General features: G+C 33.0%; 1 protein-coding gene across 1 annotated transcript; it reads right to left on the minus strand.

Moving 5' to 3' along the window:
• Window positions 1-8,749: 8,749 nt before the first annotated feature.
• On the minus strand, window positions 8,750-10,844 carry EXO70H6 (exocyst subunit exo70 family protein H6). Its single transcript, XM_059574207.2, has one exon. It carries the CDS (start codon window positions 10,793-10,795, stop codon window positions 8,918-8,920), a length of 1,878 nt encoding a protein of 625 aa, XP_059430190.1. The 5' UTR covers window positions 10,796-10,844; the 3' UTR covers window positions 8,750-8,917.
• Window positions 10,845-23,603: the final 12,759 nt, after the last annotated feature.

Genomic DNA, 23,603 nt, shown 5'->3' on the forward strand with positions numbered 1-23,603 from the left:
CTTCCACATCTAGGTTGACTTTTGGAAACAAACTCTGCGATTGTACATCATGAAATATTGGATCACTTGAACCAATATTCAAAAACATTTTTCAAATTTGGTATCAGCTACTTTTTCGGCAAACCCCAGGAATTTCAGAGTTTATTTTAATACCACAAAAAGTTAATTGTAAATCAAGTAAATTAGAGGAACTGATTTTGCATTTCACCCTAATTACTAATTATTCAAAAAGAATAAGTTGATATCAACATTTTCCCTTTTCTAAAAGTAGAGAATCTATTTAAACTTAACCATATATTTTTTCCAATCTCATTTTTTTTTCCTCGAATCTTAAAATGAAAATATACTTCTATAGTTTCCAAACAAACAAACTGATATATATATATATATATATATATATATATATATATATATATATAGACACACACACACACTAGAAATTAGCACTTCCAAAATTTATCCCTTATACAATTGTTTCAACCATCATCCGATAGTGCTAGTTTACAATATAGACTCTGATACCATGTGAGTCTATTTGAGATTGTATTTGTTAAATAGAATTTTTAAGTCAAAAATTTTTTTTTTGGTAAAAGCTTTATTTTTAAGCTTTTGTCAAAAGTACGTTTTGGCCCTTTTTAGGCTTTTTGGACTCTTAAAAGCGCTTTCAATTTTTTTACCAAACGAGTATTTTTTTATTCAAACAAATTTTTTGAATGTTAAACGCACTTTTGAAATAACTGATATTTTAACATGATATACTCTAATGGTGCTGAATCCCAGAAGTATAGCTTTAGCTATATTATTCAATGATGAAACCCATATATATATATAATGAACTTAAAAGCACTATAGTTTTGGAAGTACTAAAAAAAAATGTAGATACATATATAGTACAGACGAGATAAATGAATCACCATGGAAAAAAGAAGTAATTAAGAGCAGCAGGGAAGCCTAGTGAAAATCAAAGTTTTTATGTTTGGTTGCTCGGAAACTATAGAAGAATATTTTTCATTTTAAGATTCGAGGAAAAATATATGGTTAAGTTTAAATAGATTCTCTACTCTTAGAAAATAATAAAAATGTTACCAAGCAACCAAGCATTTAGAACCAAAGCTTACATAACTTTCTTTTAAATCTGTTCTTTTCAAAAATCTTGGCACCTAATTTCTTCTTCTTCTTCTTCCTTTTTTTTTTTCAAAATCTTTTTATTTTTTGGGGGGACAAAAAAGAAAAGAAAAGAAGAAGGTGGTTTTGTTCTAACATGGCAACATGGCAGCATAGGTTGTAGGACACATTGATCTGGAGACAAAGGAGAACATTCTATATTTCTATTTTCCAAAACTAGAAAATAGGAAGTAGAGCCAGTATTAAGCATTCTATATAGACTATGGGGAGCATTAATGTTCATTACTTGCATGGACAGTTAACAAGATAAGACCAACTTTTAAGAAACAATGACAATTGACATGACAACCCTCTAATTGTTGGAGAGTCCGGGGCCAGATTAATTGAAGTTGTAGTGTCTTGCAAGGCTGCTCGATCAGGATATTATAGGAGAGGAGCCTGTTATTTGTAGGATTAGGGGTAAATTTGTTTAAAAATTTTAAAAAAAGAAGTAAAATTACGTGTTTACCTCTCATCCTACAACTATCCGGCGAGAATCGGTTTCCGCTCGATCATTGTTGGCATTGTTTCATCCTGAATAGTACTCCATCCTTGATCGAATAGTGATTGATCGGAACACTGCTCGTCAGCTTTAACCTATGAAAAAACTCATTTTTAAGTACTTGAGTGAAGTTTCTAGAGACCTTAAGACTTTAAGAGATCGCCACTTTAAGTACTCTCTTAATTAGCATAAAGACCCAAACTGAACACATCAAAACCACCAGGTTATCAACTTTATAAACCCACCATTAACATCCACTCAAAAGCTTTTGGTAGACCGTCCTTATTATCCACTTCTCATAGAGTCTACACTCGGATTAAAACTTATTACAACCAACAACCTAAAGCTAAGGTTTTTCTTTAAAAAACTTAAATTCATATATGGGAAAACAGGAAATTAGGTAAGGGGAAGATAAAATCACCTAAAATGAACTTAACACACACATGCCAACTACAAAAAAAAAAAAAAAAAACAATAAATAAGGCCAGAGCAAGGATTCTCAATTGATCTCTCAAAAATCACCACAACCTCTCTCTCTCTCTCCACTCTATTTTAAGCCCTAGCTGACAAAATGGTTGCTAGGGTTGATAGGGTTAGGCCCAAAGGGTGTTGATAGGGTTGGCCTAACCACCAAGTTTGCAAGTCTCAAGCCCTAAGGGTGTTGAAAGCGAGGTGATCGATTACTTAGGCCCAAAAAAAAGCTCAAGTTTCAAATCGGGCCATTTTCTCCTATTTTTTATGTCAAACCTTGCTTTTTATTAACCCTTACGTCCTAATTAAGGATTTCTTAAGCCTAATTAAGGTTGGGGTATTACATTCCTCATCGTTGTACTTGACCCCTAATCTCATCCATTCGAAGAAGGATAATTCCACTCACAAACATTTTTTTTTTTTTAAGGGTTTAGTTTTTTAAAATTTTTTCTTTTTTTTAGGACATGTGGCATGTTTATGTTACGACACGATGGACACGTGGCAGCCAGTTAGTTTGCATTGAGGGAATGTGACAAAAGTATTAAATTGGTCTTTACTCATATGTCCTCTTTTTTTTTTTTTTTTTGAAATGAATCAGTTTAGTCTCATTCATTGATAAACAAGCATAAAGCTCAAATAAAACAGAACAAAAACTTTGAAGCATCCATAGCCGAAGCTACGAGGTTACAAGCGTCAAAGATGACGTATTACATTTTAGACTCAAACAAAATCCGCTAACCTATGATTAATTTTCAAATTAAATAGCAAATCTGCCTAAAAAAGACTCAAACCAATGCATAGGTAGCTCTTATTGCTCGGTACTAAGGGTAGAGAACCCCAAGCTAAAGCTCATCCTCATTAACCCGAAAGTCAGGATACGTTCATATCCACAACCCAAACGTCTGGACCAACGCAATAAACCCGAAGGGCATCAGGCGGGCTGATCGAGAAAGAGGACCGATCATTATTACAAGCAAAAACAAAAACGATTATAGGGAAATAAACAACATAAAAAGCACGCCAAGAGGATGACAGCAGCCGGAAAGAAGAGCCAATCGCGAGCTCGCCGAAAACTGAAAACGGAAGGGGCGTTGGAAGCTCATTGCGGTGGGGGTACGAGAAAAGGCCTAGCAGAGGACGGTGGGAGGCGGAGCACGCAGAGGAGATCAACGGCGCACTCAAATGGAGGGGGAAGTTTGAGTGAAACCCCAAGAGCATCACCCACAAAGTGTACCTCAAAAAAAAAAAAAAAAAAAAAAAAAACTACTAGGGACCAAAGGAGGGGGAATAGGCGGAGAGGAAGGGAAATAAAAAAAATTACTCAAAGAGTTAGGGACATCAGGTAAATAGGCTAGCTCGCTAAACGAAAAAGGGCGATGGGAGGGGAGGGGGGAGGTAGAAGAGGGAGAGGGGAGGAGGGCCGGAGGGGGAGAACATTTGTTCTCCCCCTTCGACAGCTGCTAGAGATGAAACCCTAGCAAAGAGGGAAGAGAGTTAGAGAGAGAGAACTGCCACTCATTTTTCGTCTTTACTCATATGTCAGGTACTATTTGTGATACGATTTAAAACTTATGTGGAAAAAAAATAAAAACCTAAGTAGGTACTAAAAAAAGTAATTAATCCTTAGATTAATAGCAAATCGGACTCAAGGAGAACAAAATTAAAGGCTGGATATATATATATATATATATATATATATATATATATATATATATATATACTTAAAGACATGACTTGATAAGAAATTAGAAAGTACATTTGATAAGAAAGTTGACAAATTAAAATACATACATAAGTTTCTTCTTCTTATCAATTTGAATCAAAGTCTTAGAGCATCTGTTATGCTCATTTTTATTGGACTGGTGTGAGAATGTTCATCAACTCTTAAATTAGTTATTAGCATTGCTATATCAATCCAGTAAAATAGTGGTGAGATGAAAATGTAATATTTAACATTACTCTAAATGAATAAATAAACCACTTAAATCTACCACATATCATTGTGAACTGCTATTTGTCCTTATGTCCTTTCATAATTTTAATTTTTTTATTTTTCTAAAAGAAACAATTGTCATTGAATCTGTAGGACTTATGTGGATCCTACAAATTTAATGGCTATTTTTTTTTAAAAAAAAAAAAAAAACAAAACAAAATTGTTTGAGAGAAGGACGTTTAGATTTTTTCCGTATCATAAGGGCTAATGTTCATTCTCGTATCACCAAATTATCAAATTGTATGCCACTTATATAGTACTCTATTAGATATCATTACTCTTTAAAGAAAAAAAAGAAAGAAGAGAAAGAGTACTTCAATCATTCCTAGGGGCCTTTAATAGATTAACTAGAAAGACAGGTGCATTCTAAACCAATCCTGTAAGTTTGAGTGACTCTATAGCTGCTCCATGAGCTTCAAGAGGTCCACCACGCAGTAGACTCTTTCGTCTTATGCATCAACAATAGAGCATTGAAACTATATTTTCAGCCCATTTAGCTGGGCCCATGTATGGGCCAGCAGATCCACATGTGAATTCCAGGTAGGGTTTGTAATTTAAACTCGACACAAAATTAACGAGTTAAAATTGAGAAATTTGATCCGTTTAATTAAATGAGTCGAATTAAAGTTAACCTATATAATTTAACACCCATATTTTAACTAGGGCTGACAATTTTGACACGACCCGACAATCAGACACGAACATGACATAAAATTACCAGGTTTTGGTCATAAACGGGTCGACCTGTTTATTTCGCTCTTAATGGGCCGTGTCACAAGGGTGACCCGCCAAACATGATTAAATTTTTTGTTTTTTGTCTACCCCTAATGGGTTTGGGTCATAAATGAATCCAATTGACCCGTTTACTTTGATAAACCGGTCAATTAGCCCGTTTATGACCCGACTCATCACTTTCATTTTCAAAAAAGCTAAACAGGTTGAGAGTCTCGTGTCGGGTGACCCACAAAATTATAGTGTCGTGTTTGGGTTTGATAGGGTCGACCCGTTAGCTAAACGAGTTACTGATCATTACGTGTTAAAAATTGGTCGACCCACCAATCCGTTGTGCCACCTCTAATTATAACACGACTGGAACTCGAAATACAAAAATTTTGTATTTCTTTTGGTAAGCTGCTAGGCCTGCCAAGCCCCCACGACATTTGCATCCAAAGAATTAAAATATATATTTAAATGTTTTTTTTAATAAATTTCACCGGCAGTGAGTCGGTGACGGTACGAGAAAGTAAAGAAAAGGCAACATATAGAACTAAGAAAGAAAACAATAAAAGGGATGAAATCGAAGCACGCTTATGATTGTGGGGGAACTAAGGGCAACAGACAATTGAGAAGAGTAATTCGTATTGTGTTTTTTGTTTTAGTTGATGGGATCTAAAATTATAATTTAATTAAAATTTAATAATGATCAATTATAAGCTTAATTATTATTTTAAAAATCACAACATTCTTAAAATAACACAAAAAAGACACGAGTAATTTATAGTGTTAACCTATTGAGAAACAACTTCTGGCCTATGTATAAACCATGGTTGGGTACAAAGGAATTTAGCCCAAAACGTTTGTAAGAAATTTTCTAATAAAGTGCACCCACATGCTACAAGATATTTAGTGTGATTTAACTAATTACAAATTTAAAGTGTTATGGTAATTTATTCCCAATAAAATATTATTTGTGAAATTAAAATTAGAAATGACTTTTATTTTGATTTCTTATTTCTTGATTATAGAAATAAATAGGATAAAATTTTCATTGAGGCTCCTTGACTTTAGCCTATAGATAGAAAGCTTGCGTACTGTTCTGTGCAGCCTTAGAATAGACCATGCTTGCTTATGGTCCTTCTGAATTCATTGGTAATCACCATTGCTTGCTGTTTGGTCTTTTTAGACTGGATTCAGACTTTGTTACTGTATTTAATTTACCATTTGAGCTCTGTTATTGAGGTGCCCTTCCCTTTTGTGTTTGTTTTAATCATGTATCCTTTCCCTTGCTTGCTTAACATAAAAATTAAAAAAATAAAATAAAATAAAAAAGCTTGCATATTTTACCAATATGTGCGTAAAGGCACAATTAGAGAGACCCGGCCCATCAAACCACAAGCATTGAAACAACACCATCGAGGAATATTGGTAGTGTGGATGGAAATTGTGGAGATATTAAATATTAAATATTAAAAAGGATAAGCAAAAGCTATTTAGTAGATTTTTATATGACTGTTATATAATTAAAATGACGTGTCAGTAAAAATAGGAACATAAATTTCCTTCAAACTAATTTGGAGAAAATTTCCTTTAACTTAATTTGTCACATATTTTTTAAAAAAATATTTTTAAGAGTCATTTATTGCCATTCTGCTAACCTACGAATCTAAACATGATTTATTGCCATTTATTTAGGAAATTTGTGTCCTAAAAATAGAATCAGCTCTTTTTTTAAAAAAAAAAAAAAAAAAAAATTGTTTATAGTACATATTTAAGAGCTAATTTTCACTGTCATATTATCAAGTTCTATAACAATAATATGAAAGTCTACCAAAATAGCATTACTCTTAAAAAATTAATTTAAAAACCATTCTTCTAGCTTTTTTAGATATAAAATTAATCAAATTTTCATGTTCAAGTTTTGTTAATATATTATTTTCAAAAGATAATATGCCTAATCTACTTTATCTTTCTAGTAAGATAAAAAAAACTGGAAGGTTAGATTTAATTAGTTGGGTTAGTGATACGTAATACACTGGCGTGCATTTTAAATAATTATTTAATTATATTTTATAATTAAATAACACTGGCGTGCATGAACAATCATACACGCCAGTGTGGTGCAGATCATTGCTCACTTAGTTGTGTACTAAAATAAATGACAGTCGAAACTTTTCACAACAACCAACTAAAAGCAACATCGTTTGACGTTTGATAGTAAGTATAATTAAAGAATGATAGTGCCTGAAAATATACCAAAACACATCTAGATGGGGTGAATAGTTGTTTATAAAAAAGAATCCGGAATTAAAACTGAGAAGCATTGCACAGTTTCCATCCATTAAGGTACTAACATTTAGAGAAATAATATATACACTCTAAGACACGACAATAAATATATTCTTAAATTTTGGATAAATTAACATTAAATTTTAAATTCAATAAAAATTTCACTATCACATAAATTTTTTATTTTTTATTTAAAAAACAGGAAGTGGCAGTCTGTGTTGCTCCCTTCTGTTATGCAACTGCATGCCACCTTTTACATCTTCTTTGTTGATGTCCAATTACTTTATCACCATGACACCAACAATAATAAAAACTACATTTAATAGCTGAGTGACTTGGTCTATGAAAAGCTAGCATTAAGTTCGTCTTTCTCTAAAATTAATGCCGCGTCAAAAATTTAAGCAAAGGAATATGACCATTTTCAGTCCAAAATGAATTGAAAAATATTTAGTTCATGGATATGATTTCTTTTTAAAAATTTTAGAACCACAAATGAAACACATGTCCTGCTAGCAAAAAAACAATAATGAAATATTATTTCATATTAAAAAAATATAAAATAAAAATAATAATGAGTTGTTGGCCACTCCATCTAGACCATAAGAGGTGGCCAAACCACCCCATTTTAGTTGAGACCAATGGCCGGTCAGGAGTGGCCGGACCGTCCTATGGCCATTGGGCGTAGTCCGGCCAGCCCCTAGGACCAAACTAAAAAAAAATTCGTTTGGCTCAAGCGCCAACTGGAGTGGGTTACTCTCTCTGATGTTTTAAAGTCAGTCTCTTTGACTTTAAAACATCAATTATCAGATTACAAAACTTCTCTTAATTTGTCATTAATCTTAGTCCACACCAACTACTAATTTGGATGAAAAACGTATTGTTAATTTGGTTGGTCACTTGTGTAACCAATGAATTATGTTAGCGGTCTGCATAAGAATTCCAATTCTCAAGCACGACGTCGTCAATGCCAACACATTATTAGGCCACTTGGGCGTGTAAAAGCTTTTTGTGTCAGATTTAATAATATATGACTCTGCACGGGTAGTGATACTGCACACCGGATTATTATTATTTTTTTTTTCAAAAGTTGAAATAATAAAATAATAATAATAAAAAAATTTACACCCGGGGGCCGGTGCACATATGTACGCGGAGCGTGCAGTATATCACTACCTCTCCTGGCACTGGCAGGATCAACTTTGGAACTATAAGACGAATACAACAAGAATAAGCACCCTTCCAAAGCAATACATACAGAAATATTTATTTACATTATCACCTTCATTTCTCCTATATTTTTGTTGAGCTGCATTTTTCAAACGTCTTTGATTAACATGAGAAACTAATAATGCAAAAATAATAAAGCTGAAATAATAAGATTATACAAAAAATTTCGTGGTTCGTTTATAACTTAGAATAGAGTGTTAAGACTGTAATAAGCTCTTATTCCTGTAATATTCTTTTTTTTTTTTTTTAATTTTAATTTCCTTGTCTGTCGGTACAAACAAGGATCTTGTCTTGTCTTTAAACATTGCTCCTGGAATATGTGCACGGATCGCGGACGCTTCCAGACACTTCAGAATAAATATCCAAAACAAATAAATATCTGAAAATCAAAGAATTGTTGTTGTACATGCTCTCTATACAGTGTCATATATATTATCTACGCGCTCTTTTGTCTTCTATTCAAACATTCACGTTTCTTATTCACAAAAAAAACAAAAAACAAAAAAAATCCGCGCCTGAAACAGCCAAGGCCGGCGATAGCGACGGCCAAAATATTAACCGCGGTGCCGACCGCGCGAATGGGACGCGGAAGAAGATGACGAAACACTCCCAGCAACCCCGGTTCCAAAGAACAGATCAGACAAGTAATTCCCCAAATCATCAGGGGCAAATCTGACAAACACCTCCGACCCCACCAACTTCCTTAACCCGGCCCGATTCTTCTCATAAAAGTCCTGGTACGCCGGACCAAGCTTCTTCGCCACCGAAATTTTGATCTCGTCTCGGAGTTTCGGGTCGGAAACGACCCATGTGCTTTGTTTCCTGTACGCCTCGTCGAACGCCGCATTGAATTTCTTAAAACAGTCCCTCGCCTGCTCAGGGGAAATCTCGGCCGTCGGATCTTCTGGCAACGACGCGAAAACCTTGCTCCAGCCCATCCGCTCGTAGTTCGCTGCGTACTGTTTTACCTTTGCCTCGTGCTTCGGCACCCAATCGTCGCCGAGGAGGAGCTTCAGGTTCGACGTGCGGACCTTAACGACGACGTATTGGAGGTTGTTGGCCAAGAACAAGTACGAGAGCGCCACGTCCTTGTGGTGCTCTGCTTTGCCGTCGAGTTTGCAGAGGAGGACGAGGATCAGCCACGCCATCCGTACGGTAATCGGACTATCGTCTGACTCGGGGCTCCCGAAGTAGGATTCCGGTAACGGAGCTTGCACTGTTAACGGCCAGTCGGCGACTATATCGGCGAGTACGCCACTGTAATCGGAGAGGAAAGAGATGTAGTTCATCACGTAACGCGTGAGCGGGTGGACCCCACCGCCTGGGCTGGCGGTTTTCGACGACTCCTTCTGGATTGCCGTTTCGAAGTCCGTGAGCGTCGTGCGCACCGCCTCGCCGAGCTTGATCAGAGAAGTGACGGCCTGCGATCGGACGGCCAAGGTTGATTCGTCCGAGAATATGGTTTCGATCTCGGGCCAGAGACTGGAGATAGCTTCGTACATGTCTAGCGTTCGGAACATTTTCTCGGGGGATTTCTTGCACTTTGCTACGATTTCCGGGAACCCAAAGAGTCTAATCGCTGCCTCTTTCGAGATCTCGTCGAAGCACGACTCCCTGATCGACGCCGAAGCCGAGAACACGCGGTCGCAGAGGATCCTCTCGCCGTAAAACAGAGTTTTCACGGCGACTTTCACAGCGTTCAACCAGTTCTTGATCTTCAGCTCCATCACCTCCCAATCCATCTTCTGCGCCTGCGAGAGGCTCAATCTCTCGTGCCCGAGATTATACAGCGCCTCATCGATAATCGATTTCCGTATAATCTTGTAGATCTTCACGCACTCTTTTCCATAACCGGAAGATATCATACAATCCGCAATGGCTTTCAAATCCGCCACCGCAGTCGCCGACACACGCTCCACCTCAGAGATAGAATTTCCGGCGACTCCAAATTCGTCCTCCGACTCGTCGTCCTCCAAGTCGGAAACACTCGACCTCGCCACCGACGATCTGGACGAGCTGACAGAAACCGATTCGGGATCCAAATACGCCCTATTGATCGACAAAAGCTGGTAGAACTCCTTCTCCAACCTATGCATAGCCATTTGCAGCAAGTTCTGGCCTCTGACGAGCTTGTCGGAGGCGGCGCTTTGCGTAATCAAATGGTGCATGGCGGATTGCAAGTCTCTGACAGAGTTGAGGTACTGTTTGGCCTCGTGGCGGTCTTCGTGGAAGAGAGAGGTGATTTTGGCGTAGGAGGAGGTGTCGGAATCCCACTTGGTAATAAGCGACTCGGCGATTTCGAAATTCTCGTCCATTAGAGATTCAGAGAAAGTTCTACTTGGTGAAGATGGTGGGATAGATCTAGAAGGCGAAGAAGTTGGCGATGGAGATGAGCTCTTGAAGAAAATATTCCTCATTCCTTTTCTTGGCATAAAGCTAGAGAGCTTGAGAGCTTGAGAGCTTTGTTTGTTTGTTTGTGTGTTGTGGGATGTGAGGGAGTTTGGGATTTACTTGGGGGTGAGGGGGGTATTTATAGAGGGAGGATGGGGTGACGTGGAGTTGATAGTGGAGGGAGCGCGGAGGGAAAATGTCAACTGGGGCCGGTTCATATGTGAAATGGTTGACAGTCTCTATCTGTGCGTGAGAGAAGACGCGTTTGGGATTGGCCGTTGTTTTGCTCTTCTGTGTTGCGGCATGGAGCTTGATTAATGACGTTTTAAGTCAAACGAAAGTTCGGAAGGTAATTGCGGCTTGCTTTTCTATTTTCATCATTAATATTACTTTATTATTTGTAAGGTCTTAAACTACGTAAGACCATGTTTGAAATTGCGTTTAAAAAATAAAATTTTTAAGTAAAAAAATGTTTATTTGACAAAAGCTTAAAAATTAAATAAAGTTTTTGTCAAAAATGTGTTTTGGTCATTTTTCGATTTTTTGGACCATTTAAAGTGTTTTTAATTTTTTTTTTATCAAATAGGTATTTTTTTTTTTCAAGCAAATTTTTTAAGTGTTAAACGCACTTTTAAGCCCATCAAACACATACCAAAACAGGCCCTAAATAACTAAATTTTGAAACCCGAGTTTAATGCTCGAAATTGAGTAATTCTAAATATTCAACTTAAATTTTATTTTGATTTTATTAGGTTGATGTGATTCAACAGCTTTTAAATTCTTTCGTTTTTTAATAAAAAATTAATTCAAGAGCTGATAGACAATGCTACATTAGTCTAGTATAATTGTTCATAAGTGGTTTGGCTCTTGAAAATGTTATTTTTTATTTTATTTATTTATTTTTATTTTTCAGGTAAAGGATGAAGGAGATGGGCAGTGAAATTTCTTAATTACTAACTTTGCTTTGGAAGGGTATATTATATTGCTGGTGAGATTAGAGGATGGAAGTTCATTTTCATCTTATTAATCCCTGATTATTATATAATTCCTCAAAAACAACGGCACGGCATTGAACCCTTCATAGAATTTGGCAAAGTATGTTAGCTAATCGATCGGTCTTAATTACTTTTTTTAAAAAAAAATCCGGAATGAGAATAAACTAATTAAAGATGTCAACACTCAATGACTTGGCCACACCTAATATTTTGATTTCCTTTGAATATACCAACTAATATGATTGAGCATGCTATTAAAGAGTAATTCTATAGGTCTCTCTTGTATCCCTTCAAGAACGATGTGATTATTAAAATTACCATTTGATCAAAATTTAATAATGATCAATCACAAGCCTAATGTTGATTTTAATAGTCACATCATTCTTAGAGGGACTCAAGAGGAAAATAAGAAAGACTTGTAACATTACTCTGCTACGAACAGATTCTCAATCCAATTTCTTTTAATTTATCTGCTAATTTAACAAAATTCAAAATTCCTTTTTTTCTTTTTTTGGGTCCAATTCTTACACATAATCCCCACTTTTATTTTATTTTATTTATTATTACTTCAATAAAAATGCACAAATTCGCATGTTTTTTTTGCTTAGCGTGAACAGTTGTTTTTGTTCCTGTACAGCCAGTAATTTCATTTAACTTGATCTTTTCCTTGACTTTTTTCTTTTTTGTCAAAGCAATACAAAAGAGAAGGGCAGAGGGAACATGATTTTCTTGACTTGAAAAGTTATGCAGACAGATCCGCGTAGACTAGTACAAGTATATATACGACCATTGAGAAAGTCTAAGCAATAATAATACGATCGAATATTACTTGGTCATGACTCATGATATATACTTATTATACGTACCCATATATACCTTCATTTATTTATTTATTTATTATGTTTTGTTTGGTCTAATATTTAAGTTTCTCACAATATTCTTATATTTTTTTGACTTCTACAATAAGAATATATACTCCTAATTAAAATACTTTATATAGAGTTAATTTTGTATTTTACTTTTTCTTAAAGAACATCCTGTGTGGACCGGCACCCTTGGCAATATAACTACGTACTACAAATAACATTTCGGTACGAGATGGATATGACAAAAAAAAAAAAATATTATGTATTAATTCTAAGAAATTATTTATTTGATTTATTCTAATACCTTTCCTAACAAGCAAGTGAAAAAAAAAAAAAAAAAAAAGAAAAGAAAAAGAAAAAGAAAAAGAAAAGGAAGAAGCTAGCATTTACGTTCTCTCTTTTCTAGTCAAAGATATCCCAACCTTATTAGTTAGACTAACCTAATAAATAGATCACGCGGTTATTAATTTTCTTCATTAAAACTTAAAACTTGTTAGACTAAAACTTGGTAGACCAAAATAATTAATGTTGGGATGTTATACACGAAATGTCAAAGCTAAACTAATTAGACTTACTAATTTTGGTCTAAACTAATTTGGTCTCTAGATGAAATAGGCTAATAAGCATTTTTCTAGAAGAAAATGTTTTATAAATTTAGAAAGTTCAATATAAAATTATTTGGACAAAAATAATGTTTATTTAAAGTAAATGAATCATTTTCAAAATGTTTTTAACAGATTGGTTGTAAACAATTAGTCGGGAATATCTCCTACAGAGATTTTTTGCTCCTTCGTTTTGTTTTCATGTTTTCAGGTTAAGATAAAACGCAGTAAGAAACTGGACGCAGCTTAGATGGAGGATTTCATTTTATGTCAATGTTATATAACATACATATATGTTTTAAGATGATAAGATGAAATTATTTTCAACAAGTGCCTAATCAAACTCATATATACATGCATGTTTAATGTATCATTAATCTCTCTGTTGTTGTTATTTATTAACTTGTGCAAATTGTCTCACACTTTTTTATTTTCTGAGTTCATCTTCTCTGTCTTGTGCTGGTCTTATGTTGTGTTCCTCGTCCTATGGAGTTGTCCCAAACAAAGCATCGCATGCGCGCAGAGCTTTGTAAACATCAATATTATATAATATTAATCATTGGATTAACTGATTCTTAGCTGTATTTAAGGTTTACTACATGTAGACAAACTCACGTTGGACCGTCGAGTTATGATTCAGAGCACGCCGGCGTGCTTCAACAGTGAAGCACGCCAGGCTAAATTTTTTTTTTTTCAAAAAAATTAAAAAAATTAAAATAATAATAAAATAAAAAATAATGGCCGGCGTGCTTCACTGTTGAAGCATGCCGGGCGTGCTCTATATCACTTGGGTCATGATTCAGAGCACGCCCGGCGTGCTTCAACAGTGAAGCATGCCAGGCTAAATTTTTTTTTTTTTTTTTTTTCAAAAAAATTAAAATAATAAAATAATAATAAAAAAAAAATCACGGCCGGCGTGCTTCACTGTTGAAGCACGCCGAGCGTGCTCTATATCTTTACCCATATCACTTTATCTACCGAGTCTTCCTCCTCGAAAACAGAAAGAGATGATTAGAAGATTCCACTTGTCAGTTTGTGGTTGGAGGTTTCGGATTGACCAAGTCAAGTTATCTTCCAGACCCGCGTTCCAGTTTGGCTGGAACATATATTTTTTAGGTTAAAATATATTTTGGGTTGGGGTCCATATATTGCTCTTGAAATTTAGGAAATAAAAAAATGCGAAATTAGTCTTTGTGGTTAATCTAATTTGTAATTGGCTCGTTGTGGAATCAAAAGAAATTCAGAGGTCCCTACAACATGTCAAAATCAATAAAATTGTAACATGTGTTATATTTAAGTCAATATCTCATTAATTAATGGAATCGATCTGTAAAGTCAGTGAATAAAATTGACTGTAAAAAATAAATTTTTTTAGCATACCTCAATACCTTAAGTTCATTTTGATACGACGCTAATTACAAATTAGGTAAATTACAAGGATTAATTTTGTATTTTTCCCTCAAATTTAAAGTTCTATTATATTAGTAGCCCTACGGCCCCTACCAAAGAAAATGTGGTAAGACTTAATAATTTATTTATTTTTAATCCATTTTGGAACAACTTAAAATGGTTTCCTTTTCCTTAGTAGAGAAGTCATGGGGATTTAATTCCCAACCTCTCTGTGATGAAAGTCGACTATATATTTAATATAACAATTAAGTTTAGTCATTGTGTTGACCGCACCCATAAATATTGTCGGCAAGAAAATGTATTTCAATATATATTTCACCGATCGAGCATATCTCTGACTTGAAAAAAAAAAAAAAAAAAAAGAAAAAAAAAATGAAAGAAAGAAAATACAAAGTTATTGGTATAATATCTATCATATTTTTGTATATTCAAATAAGTTATAATGAGTGTATTTGTGTACATCTCAGAAAAGGATTATGATATTTTTCATTTTAAATTACATGATTTTAGATTATTTAATTTTTTAAAAGAGATGTTAACATTGACTTCATATATACACGGTTAGATAGACTAGCTTAGAAATAAATAGTATTCATTTCACGTTCATGAATTAATAGCAAATGAGGTGTTGAAATCTTGTGTCTTAGGTTTGTTGAGGTTGTCTTATCGACTATACGTCTATACCCTATACTATTTGGCTTAGAGTTATATCTAGTTCCAGATTTAATGAGATTTATTAAACTATTCAAGTCATCAACTGCGCGCAGTGGAGAAGGTCGTCTCTTGACCAATCATAATAATTTGTTAACATTTATTTGTTAGGAAGAAATTTTTTTTTTTTTCTCCATTTCATTTCAAATAAATGGAGAGAGGATCCTATTCCGTTTAAAAAGGTTTGAAGACCAAAATAAATGGTCATAAATATATGCAGCGTTAAGAATTTTCATAACGAGAGTCAAACGACTCATTATGTCCTTACTTAAGGTCTGTTTGGGTGTGCATTTGAGAGACCTAAAAGTGCGTTACGTTTAACACTAAAAAAGTCAATTTAAAAAAAAAAAAAAAGTACTCGTTTGATAAAAAAAAAAAAAAAAATTGAAAGTGCTTTTAAGGGTTCAAAAAGCCCAAAAATTGCCAAAACGTAATTTTGGCAAAAGCCTAAAAATAAAGTTTTTGCCAAAAAAACGATTTTTGACTTAAAAACTTCAGTTCTCAAACACAATCTCAAACATGCTCGTAATCGCATGTATGAGAATTGTATTAAGGCTATTGAACCACGGCCATTTAATTGTATAAATATATGTTAATTGATTATGTGAGAAATCATTTAATATCAGATCATAAGTGCGTGACATCTTAGGCTAATCTCTCAATTTTATTTTATTTTATTTATTTATGTTCTTATATGTTTCCCCCACTGAAGTGGTGGCCCCCTGCCAGTCTACATTTTGAAGTTTTCTTGGCTCCATAGCCCTTCCCCTTCTCAAGCAACTTGCTGTTTAAAGAGACATTTATTATAACGACTGATATCTTGGAGTAATGTACCTACAAAAATAATTAAAAAAGAAGAAGATATTTTGGAGTAGCGTAGACGTCATGGGAATGTTCCCTCAAAACCATATAATATCACATTATTTTATATTTCATCCTGTTTGAGCTCAAAATATTGATTACTAGCAATTTAATTTTGTTGTTTTGTTGATTAATGCACGCCCAAAAGATTGTTTTATTTCATTGAAAATATCCTCAGTAAGAAATACGTCAGAAAGTTATATTATATTTTATATATATGTATATATATATACACTTTTGCATTATGTTGTGGAGATAAATGAATTTCGATAATTTAAACAATATATAAAGAAACTTTCTGGAGATTGAAAATCTTTCATGCATCATATTCTTTTGTTTTTTCCACCCCCAAATGGGAAAAGCAATAAAGATCTCCATCCCTTAAAGAAAGAAAAAGACTATAAGTTAAATGGTACACATTTATTTCCTTTGAGAATAGTATGATGATCTCTATTTTTAAATGAAATGAAAAATAATTATTTTATGGTCTAAATTTTATTTTGTTGCATATAATCATATATACATAGTGTTATTTTATTTGAAAATTTCAAATAACGTGACAACGTACACATCATTAAATCTATAAAATCTATTTTGAATCATAAAATAATTCATCTCAATTTTAAGTGAAGAGGATAATCTTCTAACAGTTATTTTTGGTCCATAAGGCCGCCATGACCTGGAATAAGGGCTCTGTTTCTTAAATCATTATTTTCGATAATTTTTTCTTTTCTTTTCAAAACAAAGACGTTAACTTACAATCTAAAACACAAAATACTAAAAACTATTTTTACCTTTATGTCATATTAAAACACTTTTAAAAAAAAAGCCACACCCTTCAAAAAGTATTAACAAACGTAAACCTTCATTTAGCTTTAGAGTCGGTCTCCATTAATGCCTATGGCTAGGGAGAGTTGTTTTATTGTCATCTTAGCTGTTTAAGTTAAAGTGAAGTTTAAATTAATTGAGTGATATTTACTGTAATGGAAAAAGTAAACAGTCAGCTCAAGAGCAATCAATGATTAATTAATTGACTTCGTTTGTTAGTAACATTTAGTCAATCGATCAAAAGTTTTGTCCCCTCTTTTTTTTATTTGAAATGATTTGCAGTCCAAATAAATAGGATGAACATAATTATGAGTTGATTGTGTCAGAAGCATATTATAGAGATCATGGGTGATGTCGTGTTAATTAACATATCTCAATCAGAAGTTTTGTCGCTTTCTTTTTATTTTTTCCAAATGATTTGCCGTCTAAATAGATTGGTTGAACATAATCATATGAGTTGATTATGTCAAAAGCATACCAATTCATGTCATGAGTGACGGTCTTATATATGTTTCTCTAATCATGTAGTGGACTCCGTGCGTGGTGGACCCTAAAAGAACATTTTTAATAGATTACGCAAGGAGGCCGTATATATGTTACGCAGTAAATTATATATATATATATATAATGAATCAATCTTTAAATTTCTTTAAATTTTGTATACTTGTATTGATTCATCAATTCATTATAGAAATAGTTAAAAAAAAAAAAAAAAAAGCTTTGTCCTTTAATAAAAGAGGAATTTAGTGAGAGTCGTGTTAAACCCTCATCAAGAGATTGTTTGATAATGTTTTTTAGATTTGTGTTTTTCTTTGAAGAAAATACATTTTAGCTCCTTGAACGTTTGATAACTATCTCAAAAAAAAAAATGTTTGATAACTATCACACATTTTGCATTTACACCTCCAAATGAAAAGTAACATTAGTGCTTCCCATATTATCACTACGTGTCAAATTAGACGCTTTTGCATTTTTATCCCCAAAATTAAGGAGGTTAATACGAAAAGGGCCAGCCACCCCTTTTTGGAGTTTTTTTTTTTTTTTTTTAGTAATTTTAATTTTTTCAAATGGTTATTTTTTAATAAATTTTAAGGGTATTTGGGAAGAAAAATGAAAAATGAAAAATGAAAAATAAAAAATCTAATTTGATACGCAATGGTAATATGTGAAGTATGAATGTCACTTTTTAAAGTTTGGAGATATAATTGTAAAATGTCTATAGTTCAATAGCCAAAAAAAACAAAAGCATTATCAATTAAACTACTCCAATCGCAAAACAATCAAAGTTAAAAAAAAAAAAAAAAAAAAAAATCTTTATAATATTACATCCCAATCCAAAAAGTAAAAAACACCCTTTAAAAGTCAGACATTATCAAACAAGCCATAAAATTTAACCTTGTAATTAGAAAGCAAAGATGGAACCTAATCAGTCATTTTCCAAGAAATCAGAGAATTCAAAGTCTGCATGTGGCCACTAAGACGCCTAAAGGAAATCCATTATGGCGTCTAATAAGTTGAAAAGGACATGCATTAATATGCATAACCAACATTTGAACATTGCTTCTTGGCCATGTAGTTTTGATCCTGATATATACGTCATGGCTTAGTGGCATGTGGCCACTAAGACGCCTAAAGGAAATCCATTATGGCGTCTAATAAGTTGAAAAGGACGTGCCTTAATTATGCATAACCAACATTTGAACATTGCTTCTTGGCCATGTAGTTTTGATCCTGATATATACGTCATGGCTTCTATCTGCCAAACATTCCCTAATCTTTGATGTGTAATTGTGTATCATCTTTGACTTGAGAAAGTTATGTTTGTAGGGCAAATACACAGTTGAAGACATCTTCCAAAAAGGGATTGTTTGTGTCATATCGTTTTAATTTGTTGCCTAGAATGTAATAAACCTTTTACATTAATTTCAAGATCCGCCACTGTAATGAAGCCAACAGCAGTTTCTTGTGTATTTAGACATGTGAAATGACCACTTATCCAAAAATAATATACTCATAGGAATGGATGAATTTAATCATTTAATTTATATTTTAACACCTTGTAAACCAGCTTTCAATGTTGAGTTATACCTAAAGTTTGTATTATTTAGTATCAGATATATTTCACGTCGAGTATGGGACCGTTAATCATTGACTATTAATAAGTGAGTGGAGCTAGCTACTAAAGGAGAAAAAACTATTATCGGGTCAGTGTCAATAAAGTGGGTTAACGTAGATGCCGGTTATAGAGTGTGGTTGTTCATAACTATTCTAAGTGTCTCACATAGCTTAAGTGCAATATATAACTCTACTATTAAATTTTTGTGAGACTCACATAAATTCACGAATTGAATGGTAGATTCAATGGCTCTCTCCTTGCCCCTCTAATTATCCTGATAAGCCATGGCTTCAACCTGTCTAGTGTCTAGTGTCTAGCTGACTTTTCCCTAAACGCAAATAAAACGTAGAAATTATGAACCAAAATTTTTCTTCTTTCCCCCTTCTCTTCTCTTCCTCTCCCTTTATAACTTGGCCTTGAAAAAGGTGGCTTTTTTCAAGCTAATGAAAGACCTTAGCATAGCACCCTTACATGAGTAATGTTAGGTACCATCTTTTTATCTTCCTAAAATTCTCTTAAAGCTTATGTGTCTTTCAAAATCACAATTGGATCAAAATTCAAGTATGACTCATCTAAAATTTAATGATAATTTTAAAAGCTATATCAGTTTTATGAAGATTTTAGGAAAATAAAAAAATGGTACCTAACATAACTTTCCCTACATATATTTCATCAATCAGCAAGTTTCGGAGAGATTCCTTTATCTTCTCGTATGTTTATAATAATGATGCATGCAACTTGACTTTACATGTCAATTTGTCAAACAATAGTGACACTTTTTAAGAGCTGCCACTTCATTGCCTTTTGATAAATTAGGCTTGTTTGGTAATGCTTTTTAAAATGTGCCTTTTGTTTTTAATTGTAATATATAATATAAAAGTAAAAATAATTTTTAGTGTTTCATATTTGTAGTTGTTTGTTAAGTTATCTTAAAAAATGTTGTCAAACAAGTCATTTGTTGTTGCAATGCCATGAGGCAATGGCATTTTAGAAGGTGGATTCGGCTTGGATTCAGTTTCAGAATTGAATTCATTAAGATTGAAATACCTTCATTTTATCATGTTATAAAATGTCTCAATTTCAACCGATCCAATTTCAATTACACTAGTCAAATTTCTTGGTGAGGCATTCAGCTTAATCAACCACATCATCGTAATCGACTCAAAGCTTGTTTAGGATTGCATTAGGAAGCTTCAAAAGTATTCTTAATACCTAAAAAAGCATGGCACATAGTATGTTCGGTAAAAAACTTTTGAAAGTAGTATTTTTACTTTTTTACTATAAAATAGTCAAAATCCACACGTGAAAAACATAAAAATGAAGCTTTTCTATATATATTAAAAAAAAAAAAAAAAAGCGCGCTCATTCTGATTTTAAAGTTCAATTCAAAATTAAAATGTGAACCCGTGGACCCATAGATTATATGAAATTTTGAGTTTGGAAATGGTGGTTTTCCTAGCCATTGCCAAAATTCTCAAGTGATTGCAATTGCTCAAGTTCTAGAATATGACCACCACCCATCATGGGTACGTACGTGAGGTTCATGTGTACATACTTTTAGTGGGTATCAATGGACCGTCAATAATAAAATTGTGACATCATGAATGACATGATGGGTTCTCTCTCTCTCTTCGCAAATTGTACCCATTTATTATTATTACTTTTTTTCTTTAGCTATAAATATCTTTCTTCCGATAAGGGGCATGCATGAGCGGGAAAAAGTAGGGTTGGAAAAAAATATCTGGTATCAACAGTAATCGGAAGATCGGTTAGAAAAACTAGTAACCAGGTACTCGGTTCCAATTCTTATTTTTGGCACCTGATTATAACTGGGTAACCGAGTATTTATATAAAATAATATATATTTTTTATTTTTATTTTAAAAATTTTTAGGGCATTTTTAAATATTGAATTTTTATGACATTTGTAAACATTGAATTTTAAGGGCATTTTTAAACAAAAAAGTTTTTGGACATTTTTAAACATTGGATTTTTAGTTTTTTAGGCCCAAAAAGGTCAAAACAATGATTTTTTAAGGATTTTTTGGGATTTTTTTAGGTTCGTTTGTTTTTGGAACAATTACAACAAAGCTTAACTTATTGGAACAAAAATGCTAATTGTGTTTTTAAAAAAATGGTAAAAATTGTTAAATTAAGCACTAAAATTAGACTCAATACCTCAAATAAGCTCAATTTTTTTTTTTTTAACCGATTATCTAGATCGGATAACCGAATACCAATAAGAACCGACTTGTTATTATATAATTGGTTCCAATTTTTCAAAATTAAAAAACCTCGTACCCAGATTTCAATTTTCAATTTTGACCAGTAACAGAGAGTAAATTAACTCCCTAGGAAAAAGAACCGACCAATCCTCATACGTCATTATCGTAGGCGCTCGTTTTTTAACGCGTCCACGCGTCAATGTAAATTGCTTCGGGAAATGGCAATACAACTTTTCAACCATCCGTAACGACCGTAATTCAGGATCTAATTTTTATGTTGACTTAAAGCATTAATAATTTATTATTACCTTTTTCTTTTAATAAAAGTTTACGTTGTGATGTGATGAATAGCATTTGGTCTAAAGAAAATGGGTGGATCATTGTATGAAAAATACTTCAAAGCACATTATTTATTTGTTGATTCCAAGCGGATTGAAATTGTTGGGATCTACAATCCCATCACCCGATTTATAGATTATGTTAGAGGAAATTTTTAAAACGAGCGTAAAAGAGATTTATGTTATTTTTATTTTTGTTTTGGTAAATATGAGGTATACATTTTTTTTTTTTTTTTATACATCTTATATTAATCCTATTCATATCGTCCCATCAATTAGGTTTCCTTCAAACAGAATCGAATAAACTTCTTTTATGCACAGTTTATAAAATTATTATGTGTCTATTTTGAATATATGAGAAACACAATCTCTTTAAATATAAAAATATTGTATCTAGTATTACTTTTAAAATATTTCAATACTAAATACGTAAGAGTGGAAGCAAAATATCAAATATAGACATAGATTTTGAAGACTCAACTAGTAATCAATCCGATTTAATCTAAAATAAAGAATAAGGGGAGTGGGGATGGGAGAAGATTATATATATATATATATTCTTTTAAAAAAAATTAAAATTTGCAAGTGGTAGTTTAATTGGTTGAAAATCACGCTTTATGAAGCAAATGTCACTACTAGTTCAAATCCCTATCCCTCATCTTTTTTGTTTTTTTGGTTTTTTTAACTTATAACCTTTATTTCATAAGGTATAATCTCTAATCGATTGGGCTGACGTTTAAAATTCCTCCTCTCTCCTCTTGTATATACACATGAGATAATTGTTTTAAATACGAAGCACAGACAAATTGACCTTCTCGAAGGAAATTGAAAAGTGAAAGAAAAAGATCACATTTTTAGAAACACCAGAGTACGTACGTAGTTGTGATATTCTGAAGGTATAAACTCTAGAAGCCCATGGAAATCCATAATGGCGTCTTCTGATTGGCCAAACATGTTTCAATTTTTGTCAGATCGTAATGTGGCAAATCAAACCCATGGAAATAGTGGTCGGACAACTGCAACGACCGACCATTGGACCGTGATGTTTCACATGTAATCTTTGACTTTTAATAGAATTGCTGTTGTTTTTGACATTAGTACTACAGTAGAAATGTTTTATTTTTGTTGTCCTAATTCCGGTGGATTTGAAACTTTAAAAACCATCTCATAATTTTTTTTCTCTAAATTTATGTGTTATCCTATGGGATTGTGACACGTCAATTTGAAATCAGATTTTTGAAAAAAAATCTTGAGAAACTAGCATTTCTCTTAATGCAGTGCCCAATTACAGAGTAGGAGAGGTCGGTGCTTGATTTTTAAACTATTTTGTTAGTATATATTCCTATTAAAATTGGATTTAATTAAACCTTGCATTCATGTTTTGATTTTCCATGCCAATAAGCATTAGCAAAAAAGTTAAAAAAAAAAGTACCCTCTACAATTTTTTATTAAATTTAAAATAATTCCCTTTTTTTAGGGTTTAGTTTTTTTTTTAAAAAATCATTTTTGTTTGTTTGAAGACATGTTGCATTTATATATAACGACACATGAAATTCCTTTAGTTTGGACGGGCGGAATGTGACCTACGTACTAAGGTGTTCTTTTCTCAAAAGTCAAGTAGCATCCTAACTATTTAAAACTTAGATAAAAAAATAAAAAATAAAAAAGCAATTATCCATTTATAACATGCTCGATCTTTTCTAGCTTTAACCAACAAAATCCCAAATAGATTTTTATTGTGTGCGTGTATGCTGACGAAGGACCACCGGTTATTATAACCGCGTAAGATTTGAATGTGAACTCATGTTCTGGAAAAAATAAACAGCAGGCATTTCAACTGAAAAAGTGAAGGAAAAAAAAAAAAAAAAAACAACGAAAGAATTAAACAGCCAACCATT

Source organism: Corylus avellana, chromosome 8, assembly GCF_965113065.1.
Source record: "Corylus avellana chromosome 8, dhCorAvel1.hap1.2, whole genome shotgun sequence".
Lineage (NCBI taxonomy): Eukaryota > Viridiplantae > Streptophyta > Magnoliopsida > Fagales > Betulaceae > Corylus > Corylus avellana.

What these genes read in the sequence shown, in the direction of transcription:
- EXO70H6 (XM_059574207.2), bottom strand. Translation starts at nt 10,795, where the DNA reads ATGCCAAGAAAAGGAATGAGGAATATTTTCTTCAAGAGCTCATCTCCA.